This window comes from Hydractinia symbiolongicarpus, chromosome 7 (assembly GCF_029227915.1).
Source record: "Hydractinia symbiolongicarpus strain clone_291-10 chromosome 7, HSymV2.1, whole genome shotgun sequence".
Taxonomy (NCBI): domain Eukaryota; kingdom Metazoa; phylum Cnidaria; class Hydrozoa; order Anthoathecata; family Hydractiniidae; genus Hydractinia; species Hydractinia symbiolongicarpus.
The window spans coordinates 17,534,291-17,555,530 of NC_079881.1; the positions used below are offsets into that span (position 1 = coordinate 17,534,291).

At 33.8% G+C, this 21,240-nt stretch overlaps 2 protein-coding genes across 2 annotated transcripts; both read right to left on the reverse strand.

Moving 5' to 3' along the window:
- Positions 1-6,503: 6,503 nt before the first annotated feature.
- LOC130649547 (gamma-glutamylcyclotransferase-like) lies at positions 6,504-7,246 on the reverse strand. The gene has a single exon (XM_057455842.1). The coding sequence runs from the start codon at positions 7,024-7,026 to the stop codon at positions 6,544-6,546; it is 483 nt and encodes a 160-aa protein (XP_057311825.1). The 5' UTR covers positions 7,027-7,246; the 3' UTR covers positions 6,504-6,543.
- Positions 7,247-7,394: 148 nt separating this feature from the next.
- On the reverse strand, positions 7,395-19,721 carry LOC130649545 (mucin-2-like). The gene is made up of 5 exons (XM_057455840.1): positions 19,484-19,721; positions 11,811-15,701; positions 11,456-11,549; positions 10,616-10,676; positions 7,395-8,789 (listed from the first exon to the last, which is right to left on the reverse strand). Exons 2-4 carry the CDS (start codon positions 15,681-15,683, stop codon positions 10,624-10,626), a joined length of 4,020 nt encoding a protein of 1,339 aa, XP_057311823.1. The 5' UTR covers positions 15,684-15,701; positions 19,484-19,721; the 3' UTR covers positions 7,395-8,789; positions 10,616-10,623.
- Between the last annotated feature and the right edge of the window lie 1,519 nt (positions 19,722-21,240).

Below are 21,240 nucleotides of genomic sequence, written 5' to 3' on the forward strand. Positions count from 1 at the left end.
CCAACTAAAGCTTAAGGTAACTATGTAGCTATTTTCACTGTTCATCAAAGCCGCAAAACAACCAAGCTGCACCATAGTAACTATCAAATTGGTTAACATAACACATAAACAACATTAGCTATGTTAAAAGGTCTAATACTAAACTGGATAAAAAAATCCAGTTAAAAAAACATAACATGAATGGGTGGAAGCACGACGGGTCAATCCTGCCATGCGATGAAACTTGTGCTGACAATGCCAATATGCATCTTCATTTAGAATGCAGAATTTACGTTGATAACACAGGCCGCGTGTATAAATATTCAAATATAGAAAGCTGTTTTATACAAATGTGTGTGTATTTATAAACAACAAAAATCAAATTTTGCTGGAATGAGAGCATTTCTGATATAAAGTGTCTATGTCATAAATTAAGTATTCTGAAGATTTTCCCGTTTTTAAGAAACTTTGGACAATACTCATTTCTATTTGGCGCCATTTTAAAAAACTGAAAGAGAGATAAAAAAAAAAAACTTTCAATATAAAATATATAAAAATAACATAAGTGATGTGTGAGTACTTATGAAATAAATAAAAAAGCTTTAAAAAATTTTTTAAAGTTGCAAATAAAATTACTTCACATGTATGTACTCACGTCCACCATTACCATGCTGTTTTTGATTTTCATTCGTTCTGCAATTTCATTTTTGCAAGTTGAGCATTTTGCATCAAGAATGTACCTTAGCATCTAAATTGCGCATGAAACGACCAACGGGGCAATATATTTTAATATGTACAGTAATAAATAAAAGTAATAAAATTATTTATATATTATATAAAAACGAGTTAAAAATTTTTCGTGAAGATGATGTAGACTAAAAAAAGATTCGAGAAGGAGATAGCTGCGAGAACGAAAAAAGAGAGGACTGTTGGGGACTTGATGCCTAATGTGTGCCAGCGATTAGAACAAACAAACAACAAAAATAAATATTGAAACAACAAACAATATAAAAAACAATATATTAACTAAAACAGAATGTCAAAGCCTGGCTTTGTCACATGCGAAGCTGAAGTCATCAGCTGGCTCCACGTTAACCTTCACAGAACGACTACCCCTCAGACACAACAAAGCAGAACGCATTATTACAAAACTTAATTTACATCTTATCCATGACATTATTCGTTCATACTTTTGTCCCGTCTTGTTAGCAATCTTTTCAGCGAGATGTTTGTGAAATATGGTACCTTCTTGACTCATACCTCCATAAATGGAAAAAACAAGTGGAGTGAATGAGCCATGTTCAAGGTTGATGACGCGGTCGTTATATTTCCTCTTCTTTTCGCTCTCGTGATTCCTATATATTGCTGCTACTGGAATGTTCGCTTGTGAGTTGGAGTTGACATTGGTAATTCGAACGTCGAAATAAGCGGATTGTCCCGGACGCCAAAAACCGCGAGCTCGTATATCTAGTCGGGCTTCATCATTTTCAACCGGTTGTAGTTTCGGTTCAATTTCAACGTCATTGCATGCCATTTTAAGAAGGTTTGCCTCAAAATCTCTTACGTTGTCGTGACGAATAAAAACAAATCCTTCCTTTTTGCAGTTCATGGCATGATTCGTATCGAATGGTTGTCCACATGCACACTTTGATGGTAAGTTCTTGACTTTGCAATTATATCTTAAAGCCAATGCATCACGGAATTCGTCCTTTGATAAATCAAATCCTTGGTCTTTCAGGGGGAGGACAGTAAGCCAACTTGATGCGCCTTTTTCGCAATTCTGAGAAAGAACTCTTGACAATTTATTATCAAGTTCACTGATTACATTCTCACGTTCTTGTCTCTGTAAGGCTGTGACTAATTCCGTTCTGTCATGGCGAACTTGTCTTACAGTTTCTTTTGAAGGGATGTCGTTACCTTGAGATACAATCACTTCAACAAGGGGTGCAGATATGGCCAATGATGAACTACAATCAATTTTCGCTTTTTGAGTCAACACAGGTATGCCCATTCCGCCATCTCGAATTGGTAATTTGAACAGTTTACGATCAGTTTCAGATATGGTCTCTCCAAACAAAGCAGGCAGGAATTCGTCCTCGATGACTTTATCAAGTGGTGTGAGGAAATCCTCCATATTTGGAATAGTTCTCATAAAATAATTGAATTTATGCATTTCGCCATGAGTATAAGCAGCAAATGCGGCTTGTGGTTCGCTAATTGCGATCTCAGCTAATTTTCTCATTTCATTGCACCACTGATCCACTTTTTCCGTTGCATACTGCTTTTTATAATCTGCACTACCAATTACAGCTCCTAAGTGACGTTTTCCGTCTATTGTGTATTTAATAGAGGAGCCACTAAATTCTTTTTTGGCAAGTTCGAGTACCCTATCGTCCTTCGCTATTAACCACGATTTCGATTCATTAACATGGTATCCGTATTTGCGTCCTTCAGATATCACTAAGTTCCACCATCGGAGTAAACCGTTCACAGTGCCAGCACCTGTAGCATCGTCCGCCAACCAGACCTGCTTTACGGAAGCGATAGATCTCAATCGATCCTGTATAATAACGGTACTGATCGCGTAAAAGGACATAGCAAGATTGTCTCCCTGAGTTGTGCCTTCTTGTGATAATAACTCAGTTCCATTTCGTACAATAAGTCTCGATGCCTTTCTGTAGGTATTGATTAGTATCGTGGCAAAGTGTGGACAAATATATTGTACATTATGAAGTGCAATATTACGGTTTAGTGTGTTGAACGCATTACTCGCATCTACCAGTATGACAGCCTCGCATTGTTCGGTCTCGAAAATAGTTCTCATTGCATGAATAGCAGCTTCGGCGCCACTTTCGACACCTGTGGCGACTTGAAGTGGACCTGCGGCTATTTGTATGTCTTTTTTGAGAGTCCAGCCGATGGCTTTGCCCATTATACGGCGCAACGTCTCACCAACTCCAATGGGTCTGACACCAGGGTTTTTGTTCAACGGGATTAAATTACATGCGACAAGAGAATCGATTGTATTAGGGTCTACAATTGTGGTAGCTAATTTTCGAGTCAGAGTTGCGATTTGTTCTCGAAGCTCTTTTCCTTCCTGTTTGAACTTGTTGCTTGGACAATATGCATTATGGAAATAATTATAACTTACCACCTTCTTATTAGTCCAGTTTTGACGAACTTGTTTATTCATCCAGCATTAATTAATCGAGAAGTCATTCCGAAAGAAAAGACAAAATATCATTCTTCTAATGAATGAGAACAGACAGAAACTTTCGAGCGACACAAGTCACAGTAAACAAGGAGGAAGATTAAAAGTAATGATGCCAATGCGTTTAAAAATTCAAAATTGATATCGATCATAAATGACACCACGTTAGATACCACATTACTTTTAATTTAATTTTGATTCGCATGGAATATATGAAGTCATGCTGTATTAAATTAAATTTGACATTCATATTGCTTAATTTTTGCTGCATGTGGATACTTGTGAAGATCTATTAAAAGTTGCTATTATTATCTTGAGTGAGGCGAATGAGCAATAAAATATTGACTAGCATTTTGTTTTTAGTGTTAAATCTCTTAGGATTGCTAGTGAATGACAGTATTTTTAGTAACGGGGGAATATATCCCTTGAAATCCTACAGACTAGCTATAACAAGATGTATCATTTAAATGAAGGCTGCAATTAAAAAATGCAAACATGTTTAAACAAAGAAAACTCGTGTTTAGTACGGTTAAACAGTTAACGGATCAATAGTAATTAACATATACCAAAGCAAATTTCAAGGATTCTCCACGTACATTTGAGCGAAGAAAACCGAATAAGCAAGGAGTTTGATATTCCGAGTTTTGTAAATTGTGAGTGATCATGATGCTTTCATGGGAGGGAATATTTGTATAGCTTATAAGAATGTTTATTTCAGAGGCAGTCTAACTGGAGCTCACGTTTTTACCTAAAAGTTTCTGACAGTGCGTATAAAATTTAGTACGGTTTTACCTTTATGGTGTTTCCAATAATTTCATATTTTTTAAGCTGTCTGACGCAAAATAAAGTTGCAAAATTTAAGACGCCAGAATTGAGCGTTTCATCCGTGTGTTTCTGATTTATTTTGCTTTGTTATTTTTGCCCTCGACCCCTCTTATTTGCACGAACCTCGTCGACTATCGATTGTGCGGTTATTAGATTTGTGATTATGGCCTCATGTCTATAAAAGCGTTTTGAACTATTCTTATAAAATGCCTTTCCGATCGATTCCGTTGGTAACAATGTATTAATAATTACTGGCACAGAGCCATTTATTTTGACAAAAAGATGATTAAAAATGCTGCTCGCGTTATTATGTTATTTTTGAGTGGAAATAGTTCGTATCGGTTAATCTCGGTAAGAAAATTGTCTTGTTGTCAGGTAATAAAAGCGTATTTCTTCTATCACCTCTTGATTTATCCGAGGCCGTGTCACGTCAATCAGGAAAAACTATAGTCACATAAAATGAGTTGCTAGTTGGGACCCAGGTAAAAACAATAATTTATTCCAACAAAATACCACGTAGCAAATTAACGTGAATATTTGAAAAATCACGATTCTTACTTTTAGCGCAGAAACTTTCGCGTGGAGAAATTTTCGCATTTTTGGCCCTTTTTCACAAAAGTTTTTGACTTTGGAAATTTCAAAATAACAAAACGCTAAAGCTTTTTACGCGAAAAAATCTCTTTTTTCCAAGCAAATTTTAGGCCTTTTTCTGAAATTCGTTGTTATCAAAAAAAAAAAAAAAAAAAATCAATGACACATTGATGGATATTATATTTATTTTCGCTCATTTGCGAAAGTTTTTTTACACAAAAATAACATTTTTCTTCGATTTTCGAAAGTTTTTTCCGCGAATTTGTTCCATTAATTTCGCGAAGGTTACACACATTCATATAACCTCGTCGCCAGGGTCCTGTGGCTGTTTTAAAATTAATTAAAAAGGAAAAATGCCCTTTAAACGAGGTTGACATGCATACTTCGCTTTTATGTTACACTAACATAAAAAATTATCGGCCTAATACGGTTAGGTTAATATGTTCATGCAGGCTGTGGGCGTTTTGAAAAAAACATGAGAGACTGGTTGTCATGAACCCATTCCTAAAATAAATATAAACATATTACGTGATTGTTGTTATTTTAACCAGGGGTAACTTTTAGCCGTGGAAATCTTTCAGCCAGTGAATGCTTATAGCCAGAGGATGATTTTAGCCTCGGGAAACTTTTAGCAGCGGAAAACCTTAACCTGTCTTTTGATAGAATACTACTACAGGTTTCCTTTTCCTTTTCTTTGCCACCTAAACGACAATGTTCGAATCAATGAATTCTACTTTTGCATATGGATAACAAGAGCTTTTAGGGTCCAAATTATTTGTCGTTTGCCCTCATTAACTAAAGTTTAGGTAAAACAAAAATGATTTTTAGGGTCGACTAAGGTTTGGGCCGCCCTATTCTTTTATGTAAACAGAAAAAATAAAAATAAATTTTAGAAATTTTAAAATCCATAAATAAGAATAAACTGGGGCTCTTTTTTTTATTAACGAATTAAAAACAAATCAGGCTAAAAATGTCTCGAAAAATATCCAGATCAAATTTTACTGCTTCTTATGAAAAAGCCTTAACGCGTAGAAACAATATAATGTTCATAAAATTACATGTGCCAGTGTCACCAGTATTAAATCAAAAGTAGTACAAGACGTCTTTTTACTGTATTACAGTAGTATACAAATTACTGCATTATATGAGGGTTGAATTTGTCGATTAAGACATTCTTAATTTATTGCACAACCATTTTCAAGCAAATTATGGTAAATGTAGCCGCAAACCCAGTATAACTTTTCTTACCACCAGGAAATCGGATAAGTTAAGGTGGAAAAAATTACGCTGGTTCTAAAGCGATATTTTTCTGCGGTCAGAATACTGATTACTCTCTTTGATTGGTTAATTCTATTGTTCTTTGCTCACGTGGTCAATACTGGGAAATCCTTTGTTTTGACGTGAACGACCTCAGACAAATTAGGACGTGACCACGACGACTTTGTGCTGATTGGTTGATTATAATGAGGGGTTTGCTGTGAAGTGAATTTGAATTTTAAGGATTTGTTTTGACATTTGTTTGCGTCTGAGCTTTTGTTTGAGAGAAACTGATATCCTCGAAGAAAGCTTACTAACTAGACTATGGGAATTTTGGAGAAAACTTTGGTAGAAGTTAAATTTATAAACTAAAAATTAGATAAACACTCTTCCCTTTTTCCTGAAAAGGTTTGCTCATCCTTTTTTTGTTGTTGTTGTTGTTTCCTGTTAACGTCTTCATTTAACACGCTGCAATAAAATAAAAGTTGTTATTATTTCAAATTTCCTGACAAAACGTTTCTTTCGTTTACGGCAGACATTTTATTTTTCATTCAAGTGGGAAATTGATTTCCATTACGTTAACACTGATAGAAAAACGGTAATGAGACGTAAAAAACAAACAAACAAACAAACAAACATGTGTATTATAGTTTATATTTATTAAAATATTGTTAAAATATTCAAGAACTGCACCAAGAAGAAAACGATTCTAGAAATCCAACATAATCTTTCGGCAGTATGTCTCGTCCTCCCAAAACATGATCCAAGTACTCTCGCTCGACTAATTTTAATTCATTGTTGCACCCGTGTTCGTGCGCAATGTAAGTTATCGCATCCAAAGTGCTACCATCTTGAAGTTTTACCGTAATTTTGGCGCGATAATACATTTTCTTTTTCACTCCTTCAAACTTGTCAAGAACTTTCAACGTATCTTCAGTGCACGTATACAGAGCGCCATAAACAACACTCTCCTCCTTTGGGCGAATATTTGCAGCGGCAGTTTTATTAATCCGCTTTTTGTTTAGCACAAACTCGTAATCAGTCAACTTAGCTAAACAACGGTCTGTAAAGTACGCTTTTCGGTCGTGCATTCGTTTTGGATTCATATTCGAACCGAATGCAAAATAATAAACATGCTTTTGATTGGTTGAAGATGATGCCATCACACAAAGTAAATTTATTTCATTTATTTAGTTGCTTTCCTAAAAAAATAAATAGGTTTTTGATATTACGTGAATATTTAAAAAAGCTTGTATAAGAATAAAAGGCTTTTTCACTTTTGAAACTGGTTTGAACCACTAATGTGTACTCGTAATTTTCGTGCATCGTAACACAGCATCAAAACAAAGTTTAATAAGAAACCCGTGTATTGCATTATTAACAATGCGAACAGATCTTCTATACAACATCATAGGCAAAAACAGAAAAAAAAATTAAAGACGCTCTACGATGAAGAACCGTTCTTTTACAAAGTAGTTTTTATCTGGCGGGATAAAGATAAAACTGGTGGGGAAAAAAATAAAAAAATAACTTCATCAGACTCGCAGATGATTTCTGTGAAATTCTTTGTATAAAACTGCTTGGAAATACATTTTCAATACATGTATAAGTTTTCGTATAAAATTTAACACAACAGAAATCTTAAATTATTTCAACTTTTAAATATATCATAATACAAATACACGTGAACTCGACAAATTACAATTAATAAAACGGAAAACACATGGAATAAGAAGCAGGTTTGAGAGAACTGCGCTTTAAAAAATGTCGCCGAGTCTCCTACTTTTTTACAGCTAAGCTTGGGATAGTTTTGTCAGTTTTATGTGGACAGATTTTGATTTATCACAGTTAAGAAATCACTTTAAAACTCATATACAGTGTCCTTAAAGTCCTTCGCAACTTTAATTCGAGGTATGTTTTGCTGACTTCGTTAGTCCTAGTGATACAAAGAGTTTGAAAAAACTTGGACTACCCATTTGTTGTACATTCAGGTTGTTTGCTAAAATCTTAGGCTGAATTTCCTTGATTTACTCTTAATACATTCCAGATATTATACCCTATTCCAAGGATGCTGGGGTTTTTGAGCAATTTGGGGTAAGGACGGGTAATCAATATTACTGAACAGATTCGTCTAAACATTCTCCTGATTAGATATCAGTTGACATCGTTTATATTAGTTATGCCCTAGCTCCCACATTTTGCCTTGTTTCTACAAAAATTAAGTAAGTATTCCTGATTTTTCGTTAAATTCCGTGACACTTAATTTTCATGAAGAACATTTCAATCCACAATAGCAATGTTCTTATTTCGGAACGTATTAATTTTCGCGGGTTTCGTAAATTACAACGCGTTTCGAGAATTTCTTTTGCAAAAACACCTAATGAATAGCCAAAAAGTAAGTGACAACGATACATGCATAAACATTTTTGATTCGCGAAATTTAATACGCACAAAAAACCTGTATTTCATAATCTCGCGAAAATTGATACGTTTTAGGTACTTAGTATGCGTTTATCTTAAATCAGTATAAACAGCATTTTTATTTAGCGTGAAGTCAAGTAAGTCAACATAGCTCTTAAGGTGTAAAATGAGTTCAAGCTATGCAAGCCGTGAACACCCTGGTGACACAACATTTGTCTGGCGCAAGTCGGGGCGTAAATGATAAAGGCGTATATAATAAAGGTGCAATAGCTAACATCGAAGGCGTATTTACCACGGGCGTTAATATGTCGTCCCAACATTTAAAGTACCGCGGAGAGAAATTCCATAGAGCTAGATACAAAGCAAGCAAATAAAAAAAGTCCAAGTATAAACATATTTTCCAAAATGTGAAATGTGATATAGATTGGAAAACGTTCGACGGACGGTTTTTAGTGTAGGGCAGATAACGCATTCAGCATCCATCGACCAGGTTTTTCATTTAGAGCTACAAAAAAGAATCAACAAAAATGGCAAACAGTTGTTAATGCAGAACAAAATATACAAATAGGTTATTTTTACAAACGAACTGGCTAAATATGGTTGCTAAAAAGGTTACTGCAGTGGACAGGTTCTTTTCGATGGGTACCTAACGTGTAGCAAATAAACGCAATTTTTATATTTTTTCTTTTACATCAAGTTCGCAATTAGTTCACTTAACAACTTAATTTGAAAAACAAATAAAGGCAAAACATACTAAACTATATATGCACCGTTTTATTGGGACAGGTTTTAAAAACACAGGGAGTGTCATTGGTTTGTTATAAATTAGGGTATGGTCACAGTCACGGTCAATCAAACTTTGTCATGTTAGTTGTCAATTTCGTTTCGTATAAACGTTTTATATGCAGTCTGCAATTAACAACTAATTGTTTTGTTCTTCCATGGGTTTAAGCAACTAGTCTATTATATTAATACGCCAGTTCTGTCTCTAAGAGGCAAAGTGGATGATTTGATAGCAAACATTTGTTTTTATTAGCTTTTGTATGCTTTTGCATACAAAAGCTAATCAAAACGTTAATAACGTTTCGTTTAATTTTTAAAAAAATCAGCAAAAGTTTTTTTTGCTAAAGTCACGACTAATTAACCACCTGCCTTGAAATTAACGAATCCATTTCTCATAAAAACATCTATAAAATTTTAAATTAGTGATTGTTTCGAAATTGATATTTTACCAATCAGTTTCAGTGCAGTTTTCAGTCAAGCGTCTAAAAGTTTAGACACTTGACTGAAAGATGTGTATACAGTTGAATTTTGGGTAATTTTGGCAGAATTTTGACCTAAAAATCTTTTTCAAGCTTCACCTGACGAGAATCAAATAAGCATTTGGACATATAAGATTAAAGATAGCAAAAATAAACTATGGAAGATAAGAAAGTATTCTTTTTTCTTTCTTTCTTCTAGGGCAGATTTATAGTGAGAAATTTAATTTGGTGCAAACAAAATTTGGTCGTCTTATTGAGTGTCCGAATTATTCCACTTTACTAAATGAAGCATTTTTTTATTGAAAACTTTTTTGGATTTTTTTTTTAATTAAATTTTTTTTTAATTAATTTTGTGATTATGATGGGTTTCTTCATACATTTTTTACGGCCATGACCATTTAACTATTATCTAAATACTTTGCTCATCTCAACAAATCAATACATTTCATTAAATTTCACAAAATAATCCCAGGACTTTTCCAGGACTATTTTAGGACCTTTTATTAAATTTTGCTACATGTAATTTCGTTCGGCAAAATAGAAATTTTAATGAAAAAACATAAATGCTCTCCATGATTTGACGACTAAAACGTTTAGGAAAATAAATAATAGATAATAGATACAGAAGAATTATTTCCTAGGAGTTTTACCATTTTTTAAAACTCTCCAGGAGAATATAGTCTTTCTCAGGAGTTTCCAGGAAAATTGGCCACGTGAACTACGTTTAAAACTAGGTAAAAAAATATGCAATTCAAAAAATGTGTAAAAATGGAAGCCCACAGAGGTTAATATTTCTTGTTTACTATACACTTCAACTCAGAATTTTTGCTGATTCAGTCAATCAAGGGATATCAAATTTAAGATACTAGTGTAGGAAATTTATATTTATAAAGCGCTCTATTTTTAAAAACTTAAGAAGTTGTCACTTCAAAGCAAAAACAGAAACAACAGATAAAGACAAGAATGGTCTGTTTTACAAGACCCGCTAAATAGAATTAAAATAAACTTCTTTCTTGTATTGACATAATTCGAATTTACCTCAAAAAATATCCATGATCAAAAATCTTACCTGTACATTTATCTGTGTTTCGGACAAACGATTGTAAAATTCTCCATTTTAAACGAGCAACCTAGGTTTATATAAAAAAAAAGATGAAAATAGTATTATACTTTCGAAGGCAAGAAATTTTTCCTTAGGAAAAAACCCGCAAATTTCTAGACACGAACTCTTGCAAGAGACGAGGTTTATGCAAAATTTGCAGAAAGACTTTCGAACGTGAATTTTTTGTTCGTTTGTATATTTTGCTTTTATCTTCATATAAAAAACGTGCGGAATTAAAGAGAAACGTGGCTTCAGAACTTAATAACTTAGATTGACATTTGCAGCCCTGCTAGCTATGATATCCCGTCTCGTAAACCATATCTTCTCTGAAGGCCCAGAAGTAATCTCTATATTACTAATACCAGCTTTCTGCAACGCAAAATGGTACGCCGAGTAGCGGCATTTTTTATCTTGTTGCAAAGTTATTTAAATATGAACCCCCGTACACCCTGTGTTTAGTTCCTTTGATGAGTACAACGTTAACATTCTAGCGATAGTTCTGGCCGATCTATGTATTTAGTGATGGCATTTATGGGGAAGGTTTGTAAGTTTTTTTTGACCTTTCAGTTTTTGTTTTTTATATTTTTTACAGGTTAAGATAAATATATTGTGAAGTTTACTAGCCATACATAAATGTTAAACAAACCATTTTAGCTACAAGCGTAGATTTTGAAGCGCTTATGGAAGTGTCTACTCTAAAGAATGCCTGCATTGCGAAGGTCCCACTGTAGTGACCAAAAATCTCACAAACAAACAAACAACGCACATAAAATACACACAACAAATAAAAACAAACACCCAACTTACCTCTCTGCTTTGCACAAACAAAATGGTAGCCATCTCTGCACTGTTTAAAACCACATTCCAATGTTGCACCCACTTGAGAACACAGTGCGCATGCCTAAAAAAAATCATGCCGAATTGAACTCAGAATAGTTCCAAAACTCTACACAGAGTAAATAAACAATCAAAAGACGAAAGGAAATTTATAGATACATTCCTGATTTTAAAATAAAATAAAATGTCTAATTATTCACTTTTAAGGCGCTGTTTATAAAAGATCAAGACTGCAGATATCATCAACCCTTAGCCCAGAAAACCAGGTTACCTTTACGCAAAGATACATCAAGAAATTGAGTTATTAAACACAACATAAACTTACTGTTCTGGCTGCAGTTTCTAATGCATCGCCCAAGCCACACAGCATCTGATTGGATAAACAAACACTGGATGTCCATATCGCACAATCACGATGCACCCACACATTCATAACAATGTTTTTAGAAACATCTTTAGTTCTGACCTTTAATTTATATGGCCCAAACAAAACGTCCAAATTGCCGAGATTCCCCGGCTTGCCACACAGTGTACACACGCACTTTGATTTTGACAATAACTTGTATGTCTTATATTCTACAGTGTCATTCAAAGTAAACACAGTTTCTGCAAAAGCACTTTTTAATCTCACTTTTGTTAGGTCAATCACAGCATCCTCAAGCACTCTTTTTTTAGGTTTCGTTTTTAGATGTGCGGGTAAAACTTCTGGTTCGATTGCCAACTGGTGTTGCTTGTGCTTACGTTTTTTTGGTATTTTTTTGGAGTTTGTTGTTTTATTTATATTTTCGTTTTTGTTATCAGAAATCTTACTAATTTGTCGCTCTTGGACACTGGTTGATATCTCTGTGGTTGTTTCAGCATGATCTGTCAAATCCATGGACTTGTTGATTATTGGTTCATTTGAATCAAGACTCAAGTCTTTGTTACTTTCCTCATCTTCACATTTCGGGAAGAAAAACTTTCTACTTTTTTTCTCTTTCTTTGGTTTAACGGGAAGAACAAAATCATCAAATTTTTTAGGCCGTTCCCTTTTTCTACTTTCAAAGTTACATTTTGCTTGCATAATTTTCACTTTTGCTGTTTTCATTTTGGCAACATTTACTCTGGTAGTGTCGACACTTTTGGTATTATTTTTCTTTGTTACTTCCTCAAGTTCTTCTTTCTCCTTAATAAGGACTTCTTTTACAGGACGGTTAGATGTTAGACTAGCATTCGGTGCATTAGTTTTATTCAGACAATCAGTTTCTTCAATGACTTTCAGTGATTTTCTTTCATGTTCACCAGCAGTGCTTACATGTGTTTTTTTACAGCTCAACATCTTTTTCTGATCGCTTTGTTTTGTGGTATTTGCTGTCTTATCGTCATTTTTTTCAACACTCTTATGAAATCGCTTCAGCTGGTTTTCGATCTCTAGTTTTGCTAACTGTCTCATGGCTTCCTCACCACCCACCTTGGATGACTGAATAGCTTCACGAAAAGATATAATTTCAGTCACTTCTTTAGAAAGTGTTGCATCGGTACAAGTGGTAACAACTTCAGTAGTTTTGTTTTCAACTTGACTTGATCCTGTTTTTTTAAAACTACGATTAAATAATGTTAATGTCTTTAGAGGACTTTCACTAGGAGACACAAAGTCCCGTTCGTTACACTCCAGTTGATGATCCAAAGGCTCTTCAAGTTCCCTATCTATAGAGTTGGATCGCCTTTTTTGGCTATTAGAATTGGCCAGTGTTTTTGGTAAGTTATCTTTTTTAGCTGTGCTAACAGAACTGACAACCTGTTTAGGAGAAGTTTTTTCTGGAGATGTTAATATTTTTATCGGCTCTTTCCTAGGTGATGTTGATGTTTGTATTTTTTCAGCATGTTTTTGTATGATTAAACTTTCCGATGATGCTTTTGCAGAAGCCATGACACTACTACTACTTGTCTTGATTAGTTCAACAGTAGCTGTTGACCGACTTGTATTATTTTTCGTAACTCTAACAAAAACTGAATCTGTTTGAGGTTTCCTAACTAATGCGGTTGCTGGAAAATTAACAGGTGTGATACTGCTGTGATTGGTCTTAAGTTTTGCTTTCACAATATTCGCCTTTGATCCAGGTAATTGTTTGAAAGTACTACTTCCAGTAGATACTGAATTGCTACCAGATATAGGCTTAACATTTAGTAATGATGTTGAACTTTTAACATTGATTTTCTTAGCAATTTCAAGCAATTTAGCAGTCGACATTTCGTTGTTGTTGCTGGTTGTTTTTGCTGATGTTGGATTTACCGTTTTAGAAGTATTTGAGGTTGATGCTGACTTTTGGTTCTTACTTGGAGATGGCAACATGTTTTTCTTAATTTCACCTAAATTGGATGGTCCAGGAGGGTTGATTGATGGAACACTAGATTTCCATGAGGCTCCATCTTTAGGTAAACTGTAGTCGTGAAATTTGTGTTTTTTACCTTCAACGATATTCTGTTTTAATACAGGTTGTAAAATTCTTGTTGTTGATACCATCTTACTAACATTAACTATATTTGAGCCATCTTGACCTTTATCGTTATCGTCAATTGCTGTCAATTGGAACTTGAACACACCTGGTTGCACTTGTTCCACACTCTTTGGTTTCATTTGCACGACATGTGCTTCTGGCTTGGATATCACATTAACCGTTTTGACAACAATATTTGGTTTGGACTTTGTACTGAAAGTGGAAGTAACAACAACAGGTTTTCTCACAATCGATGTCTTGATGTTGCTTCTTGTAGATTTCACAGAAATGCTCGATTGATTCAAAGACTGGGGAACTTTCTTCGGATTGACAGGAAGCATAAAATCTCCTTGTTTACCTTTCAGTAAACTTGCAAACTGTTGCGCAGACAATGCTAATTTAGTGCCATTTTGAAATATTATATTAGCTGATGCTGTTTTGCCACCCACATTTATTTGTGGTTGAAGTGTATTATTTTGTGGTGATGTTATGACTGGTTGAGATGTATTTAGAACTAGTTGCCCAGTTCCAGCTAGATTATTAGAAAGCAATATAGGATTGGCAGTAGTTGGATTGGGGTTGAGAGATTGGGCTGGCACAAAAACTGTTTGTGGTGGAATTTCATTAACCATAACTTGCTGATGTGATTCTGGAATCAAAACTGCTTGTTGAGGCATTTCATTAACAAGAACTTGTTGCCCTGTCTCCACAATACCCGGAACTAGCATTTGCTGGGTAGGCACTGTGTTTGGAAGCATATTACCAACAATGGTACCTCCATTGATAACAATCTGTTGACCTTGAGATACATTAATTAAATTAGGTATTACTGCATTATTTACAGCATTAGTGCTTTGTAACGTGTTTGCAACAATAGTCGGATTAATATTGACAGTGCTTGGCAAGATGCTGTTGGATAATGAAGTGTTGATGACTTGATTATTCAAGCTAAATGTTTGCATGGGATCAGTAGTAGTGATGTAAGATTGATTTATTAAGTGAGAATTAACGTCTAGAGCTGTAGAATCTGAAGTTTCAACAATATCTGTGAACTTTAGTGTTTGTATAGTGGCTGTAGGTTGCACTTGTGACATAACTGTAGGAGTGACAATTAATGACGAGCCTTGACCTGGTAATATCCCTTGCAAATTGATAGGTGTTTGTGTATTTGATAAATGTTGGCCATTTGCAACACCAAGTAAGGTGGACTGGTTCATATTTGATATAATAAGTGGTTGATTCTCCTGTTGTAGATTATTGACAACTGAAGCTTCAATTGGTGACAAAAAAAATGGTTGCACATGATCAACTGAGGAAAGTATTGGAAGTGGTTGGTTTAATGGTTGTGAAACTAACTGACTTGAAACAAAATTTGTTGTCATTACCTTTTGGTTGGATGTGCTTATTACAGTTACTGGTTCATTGATTGAAATTGCTTCAATAAGACTTGTAGCATTTCCTTGATTTATTGCAGCAACAGTTTCTGTTAGCACTTGGTTTATACCGTTATCTGATAGAATTACAGAGTTTGATGGTTGGATATCGAAAATGTCTGCATTTTCCACTTGTGTTGCAGGATTGATTGTTTGGGAGAGCGCATTATAAAGTGTTGGATCCAACCTGACATTTTGCAATTGTTCTGGTGACATGCCAGTAAGAAGGTTGGCAAGTTCCGAAACACTTCCAACCTTAATTGTACCTAGACCATTGGTGTTTGCCATTATGTTAAATCTATAAACCTAAAACAAATGAAGACATTTAACATTAAAAAATATTTCTATTTTGTTAAATTCTGTTAGTGATCCTAATTTTAACAAACAAACAGGTGGCAACATTGCACATAAGGTGCTAAAACGATAAAAATTATACTGTTATGGAGTTATAATTTAAATTTAAGGTTGACAAAACATCTGTACATAGATCTCAAGTTGCCATACTTATTATACATTTTTTCTTTCTATTTTTTGCTTGCTTTTGATTAGTTACAATGTTGTTCTCAGCAATAAATTACAAAAATTACAATTAACTAATCTTCGAAACATGTTAGTAGCGTTGCAAGGGCTTACTTCTTGTTCATTTGTTAAGGAGTTTAGCACAAAAACAAATACGTTTTCTTTTAAAACATGTCCTTATTTTGTTTTTTGCTGGAGGTAAAATCTTAATACGTACAAGTAGACAAACAGATGAAGCACACTTATATATAATAATTTTTAAATGCTACCTTACAGAGTTTTAAAATTGTCTTAATTTGTGTTAAATTGACAAAAATGTTCCCACAGTGTTTTAAAGACACTGCAATTCTTTAAAATAACAAAGCTGAAAAATTGCCATATATTTTGTTCTAAGATGTCAAAAACACTGGGTTCCATAACGACAACATCAATTTCATAAGCTCTAAAAATCACTGGTATTGTCAATAGTCAGTCTACAAAAAATTTTTGCGTTTCATATAAGTGGATGTTTAATCATTAGAATTGAAATTCCAAAATAAGGCTTAAGGATGCTTATGAAAAGTACAGAATTTATACTTGAGTTTCTTTAAAATTTATAACAGCCAGTTATTCTCCTTCCCAGTTGAAATAGTAAAAAAAAAACAGGGAAATTATTTTTATAATAAATTTTAGTGTTCTTTTAGTATTTCTTGCGCAAATCTCTAAAAAAAATCTAAATTTATGTGCAAAATTGTTTTACGGACTATAGTTTAGTTGATAATATTTAAATTATATAAAATTTGCAGCATTAAAATTATATATTTAAAATTCATAATCTATATATATATAAACTTTAATATTTCTTGTTATTGTTAGCACTTTTAAACTTGCATGTTACATGTGAGAAGAAAAACTTCACCATATAGTGTTTGCATTAAGGTAACAATAGAAAGCAATTAAGTTTATGTGTTAAATAAATAGACTTTTCCTAATATGAAAACATCTTAGCTTTTAGATTCAATATGAAGTCACCAGTGGAAGATATTTTTTGGTGAAAGATACAATCTCCTATATTATTACATGTATTCTGTCAAAACGGTAGCCAAACCTCAATGTTTGTATGACTATAATATAATGTACTTATATAATGTACAGTTTACTAACCTTCAGTGGTGAGTTAAAAAATAAAACTATAGCCTGAATAATAAAAGCTAGCTAAGCCACAATACTTGAAATTTTGATCAACAAAGTTAATGTTTAACATGACAAGCATTTTGTGAAAAACATTTTTTGCAATTGGGAAAATTTCTGCTTTCTGGGCAGTGTATATGTCAGAACCGTTCAAGTATATAAACAATTTTTTAATTGAATGGAAAAAGCAAACATTCTTTACGCTTTTATAATGTCGCTTTACCTTACTAAACATAAACTCAGGCTGAGTGACATTACTCTTGTATTGGTTGCATACTCCACCTGATCTGCCTTCCATTAATTGTAGAACTATCTACCTGATTGAAGACCTATAGGTTTGCCATACTACATGTGAATTTGCCATATTTTTTTGACAGTCTCTTATTGTGTTCAAATGGTTTAAATAATGATTAATCTATATTAATGACAATGTAATCGTTTAAATAAACATTAATGTATATTAATAACAAGAAAAGGGGCAGTAAAAGTAATTAAAACTATATAAGCTATAAGAACTGAGCAAACTTATACATCCAGCATGTAATATTTAATGACCGTCAGTGCATCTTGCTGTAATCCTTGCTATATGCTATGTTGCATACTATATATATGGTAATAGCAGTGGGACAAATATCATTTTTCAATTTTATAAAAATATGGACGTGGTAGTGGTTGGTGGAAATCTTAATGTTGTTGGTGATGAACTTACCTGCCAAGCAAAGTAATATGACTCAATGATAGAAATTTAATACTAAAGAACAAACTTCACAAAATAAAGCAACCATAAACATATTTATCATGGACCAAGGTTGTTTACAACTTTGTTTTGAACTCAACAGACATTCAGGAATAACGCATAACTGAGGGATCCCTCAATTGTTATATTTGAAGCTGTTTATGTGATAGCCATATAGATAGATGATAGATAAAGTATAAGTTTTTGAATTTCTGATAATTTTCCATGCAACAATCCTTTTAAAACTGTTGTTTAATAATAGAAGATTTTCACTAGGTAAAATGATGGAACATGGATGGGACGGGGTGGGACAATGTCTTGTTTGGTTCTGGTTAGAAGCTCAGAAAATATCTATCCCTGTTGTTTCCTGTGGTATTTAGATCTCTTATAATAATACAGATACTGTGTCTGTTTGTAACAGGCGAAGTGGATGTGTTCATTTTCCTTTGATGTTGCCGAAAAATGCATGTCTAATATGTTAAACTTTCTGACGTTACCGTGTGACGAAAATAACACCACTTTAACGTCAATATCCTATATTAAATTAATGAAGCCATTACAGTGCACCTAAAACTTTGAGGTCAAATAACTAAGAAATGAGGTAGTGACGTCAATGATTTTTCTCCGCGTGGGTAACTAGGGACCACCTAGGACCAATTTGGGTGGGTTTCCCAAACCTGGGTCCCCAAATCCGTTTCGGAATGAATGGGTTGATGATATCATCAAAAAACCTTTAAACCCTAATATATCAGCAACCGTTTGTCAAAAGTACATGATCCTATACATTTTCTTGATCACCGTTTCCAAATCTATACGAGGAAGGCAACGAGGATACTAATTTTTAAAAAATTTTTGGGGTAGGCTGATGTCAGCATAATTTTTAAACTGTGTTATATCACATTAACTATTCATCAAAAGCATATTATCATATACATTTTCCTTATCAGCAGTTTAAGTTCTACACAATAGAGGCAACCTGAAAACGAGGTTCTATTTTATTTTTGTAGATAGGTTGCTGACGTCATCAAAATTCAAATGACATTTTTTTATTCATTTTTATCCTGCTTCAGTTTATTTTTCCACGGGCTTTATCGACTAGTACTTACTAAAACCAAAGACGGCACAATTGAAATACTGTAAGTATACCTCATTTGAGAGAATATGCATAATCCCTGAAGAACAGTTATTTTAAACAAACAAAACATGAATTATATTTATTACATAATATTATATTTATATATATTTATATAAGTTATAGACTGACTGTGAGCAAGAATAATCGCTAGCACCTTTTTGATTAATTATTAAACCGATCAAAAAGACTTCTCTCTTATCATCAGACATGCGTGCTTTTAAGCCGAAACATGATGCTGTGTCAAGTACCTTAGCTACAGGACAGCTAGACTATTATTTTTATAAAATATATTAAAATAGACTTGTTAGGAATTCTTAGGAAGCTTAATTGTGCAAGTGATGAACTTACCTTACCAGTAAGCTTACAAAAATACACCCATTCCTTTGCTAAATTTTCCTGGTGCTTTTTTCTTAGAATAGCAGAAAAACACATGCTCTGTGATAAAGAGGTTTAATCTTTATGTTTTGTCAGTGCCAGTCTAAAGAATTCTTTTCCACAAAATAATCAATTATAGCTATAGCATTTTACCTGCTAGCAGTAGCAGTACTCCATCCATTTACACAGAATAGACGATGTGTTGGTGCTCGTAACGCGTTCCTTTCTGGAGGTTACCTTAGTAAATCTTTACATAAATTAAAAATAAGTTCTTAAGGTACACTTAAGAAGTGTATTATTTCAATAAACCCTATAGCTAGCTCTGGTGTACAAGTCTCACATTACTAGAGTGCATTGAATTGAGCCTTGAACTTCGCAGATAACGCTACCATTTTGAGTCGTTTTAAGCTTGTCACGTGACTAAAAACCTGGTTTACATCTACGTTCATTGCAATTATTGAACTTTTTCTGATTGGTCATTTATATAAATTATTGCAATTATTGAACTGCGTCCTGGCTGCCGTAAGCTGCGTGTCTTTGCGTGTCCTGATGGCCGCCGTGAGTATGTTTGCATGTCACGTTTTTTTTTTTTTGCAAAATTAATCACCAGCAGAAATTCTGACTTATTTTAGGTTCTTGATGGTTTAATGAATTACTGCCACAAATCTTTTTTAGATATTTCCTCTTTTCAATGATACTCTTTTTGCGGAGAGAAGCGGAGCCTATTTCCTCATTATATAAGCCAAATATAAAGGAAATGTAAGTACGGTGGAGAGTATATAGGATTTCGCCCCTATACATCCAAATTATCATGGTTACTATGGAAATATTAAAATTTCGTCCAAAGGATCATAGTAATCCAGCAATTTAATATGGTCATTCTCTAGTACATTTTTTAGTAAGCGAGACAATATGTTTTAGCACGGCGATGGAGTTTGTGTTGTTTTTTAACCAAGCGTAAATAGTGCTGTTTCCAGTTGAGATTAAGTTTGCTTACAATTTTTAGTCACGTGATACACATATTAATTTCACTAATATCACATGACTTTTTTCTCGGACACATAGCGCCTCAAACTCAAACTTTCGTTCATCTAAGCTATATCGCAGCTGACGGAAGGGCTTGTTCAAGAAAACGAAGAAAGGGTATGTTTTTAGCTAGCTAGTATATCACTATTCCTTTACATGTAATGAACTCTTTCTTATTCTCACTCACACTTAAGGCTAGCTAGCATAAAACTACTGACTGAGCTGGCTGGCATAAAATAGAGCAATAGAACAAACATATAACATATACAGCTAGCATAAAACTGGCTACAGAGCTAGCATAAATTTAACTACTTAGCTGGCATAAAATTAGCTAATTAGGCTAGCATAAAATTATCTACATAGCTAGTATAGAAAAATTCTTTTGGACAGATTTTCAATGAGATAGGCCACCTAGCTTATACTTATGACACAGTATATAAGTGATACAATTCTACTCTGATTAGGAATGTCCCATTACATAGCTTGTTCTAGCGACAATCCACAATGGTCCAATTTTAGACCAAAGTTCAAGGGCAAAATATGTTTAGCGAAATCAGCAAAAGTACATACCTATATATAATTCTACAGATACTTCCCTTCCCACTTACGAGGTCAAGTTGGGTATTTTATAACATTGAATTTTATAGAGGGGGTGAGAGCCATATGTTCAGCTAGATATTTTGCAGATAGTAAATGTTTATATACAGGTATGTCACGTGTAATTGTTTACGTTGCTTAGCCACAAATTGGCAGTTCTTAACATTAAGGGGGAATAGAGAGCTATATTTTCGTGGACGGTTGTAGCTAGCTATATATATATTGTACACACGTCAGGAAATAAACTTTTTTAACCCTGCCACTGAGCATACATCAGTGCGGCTTAA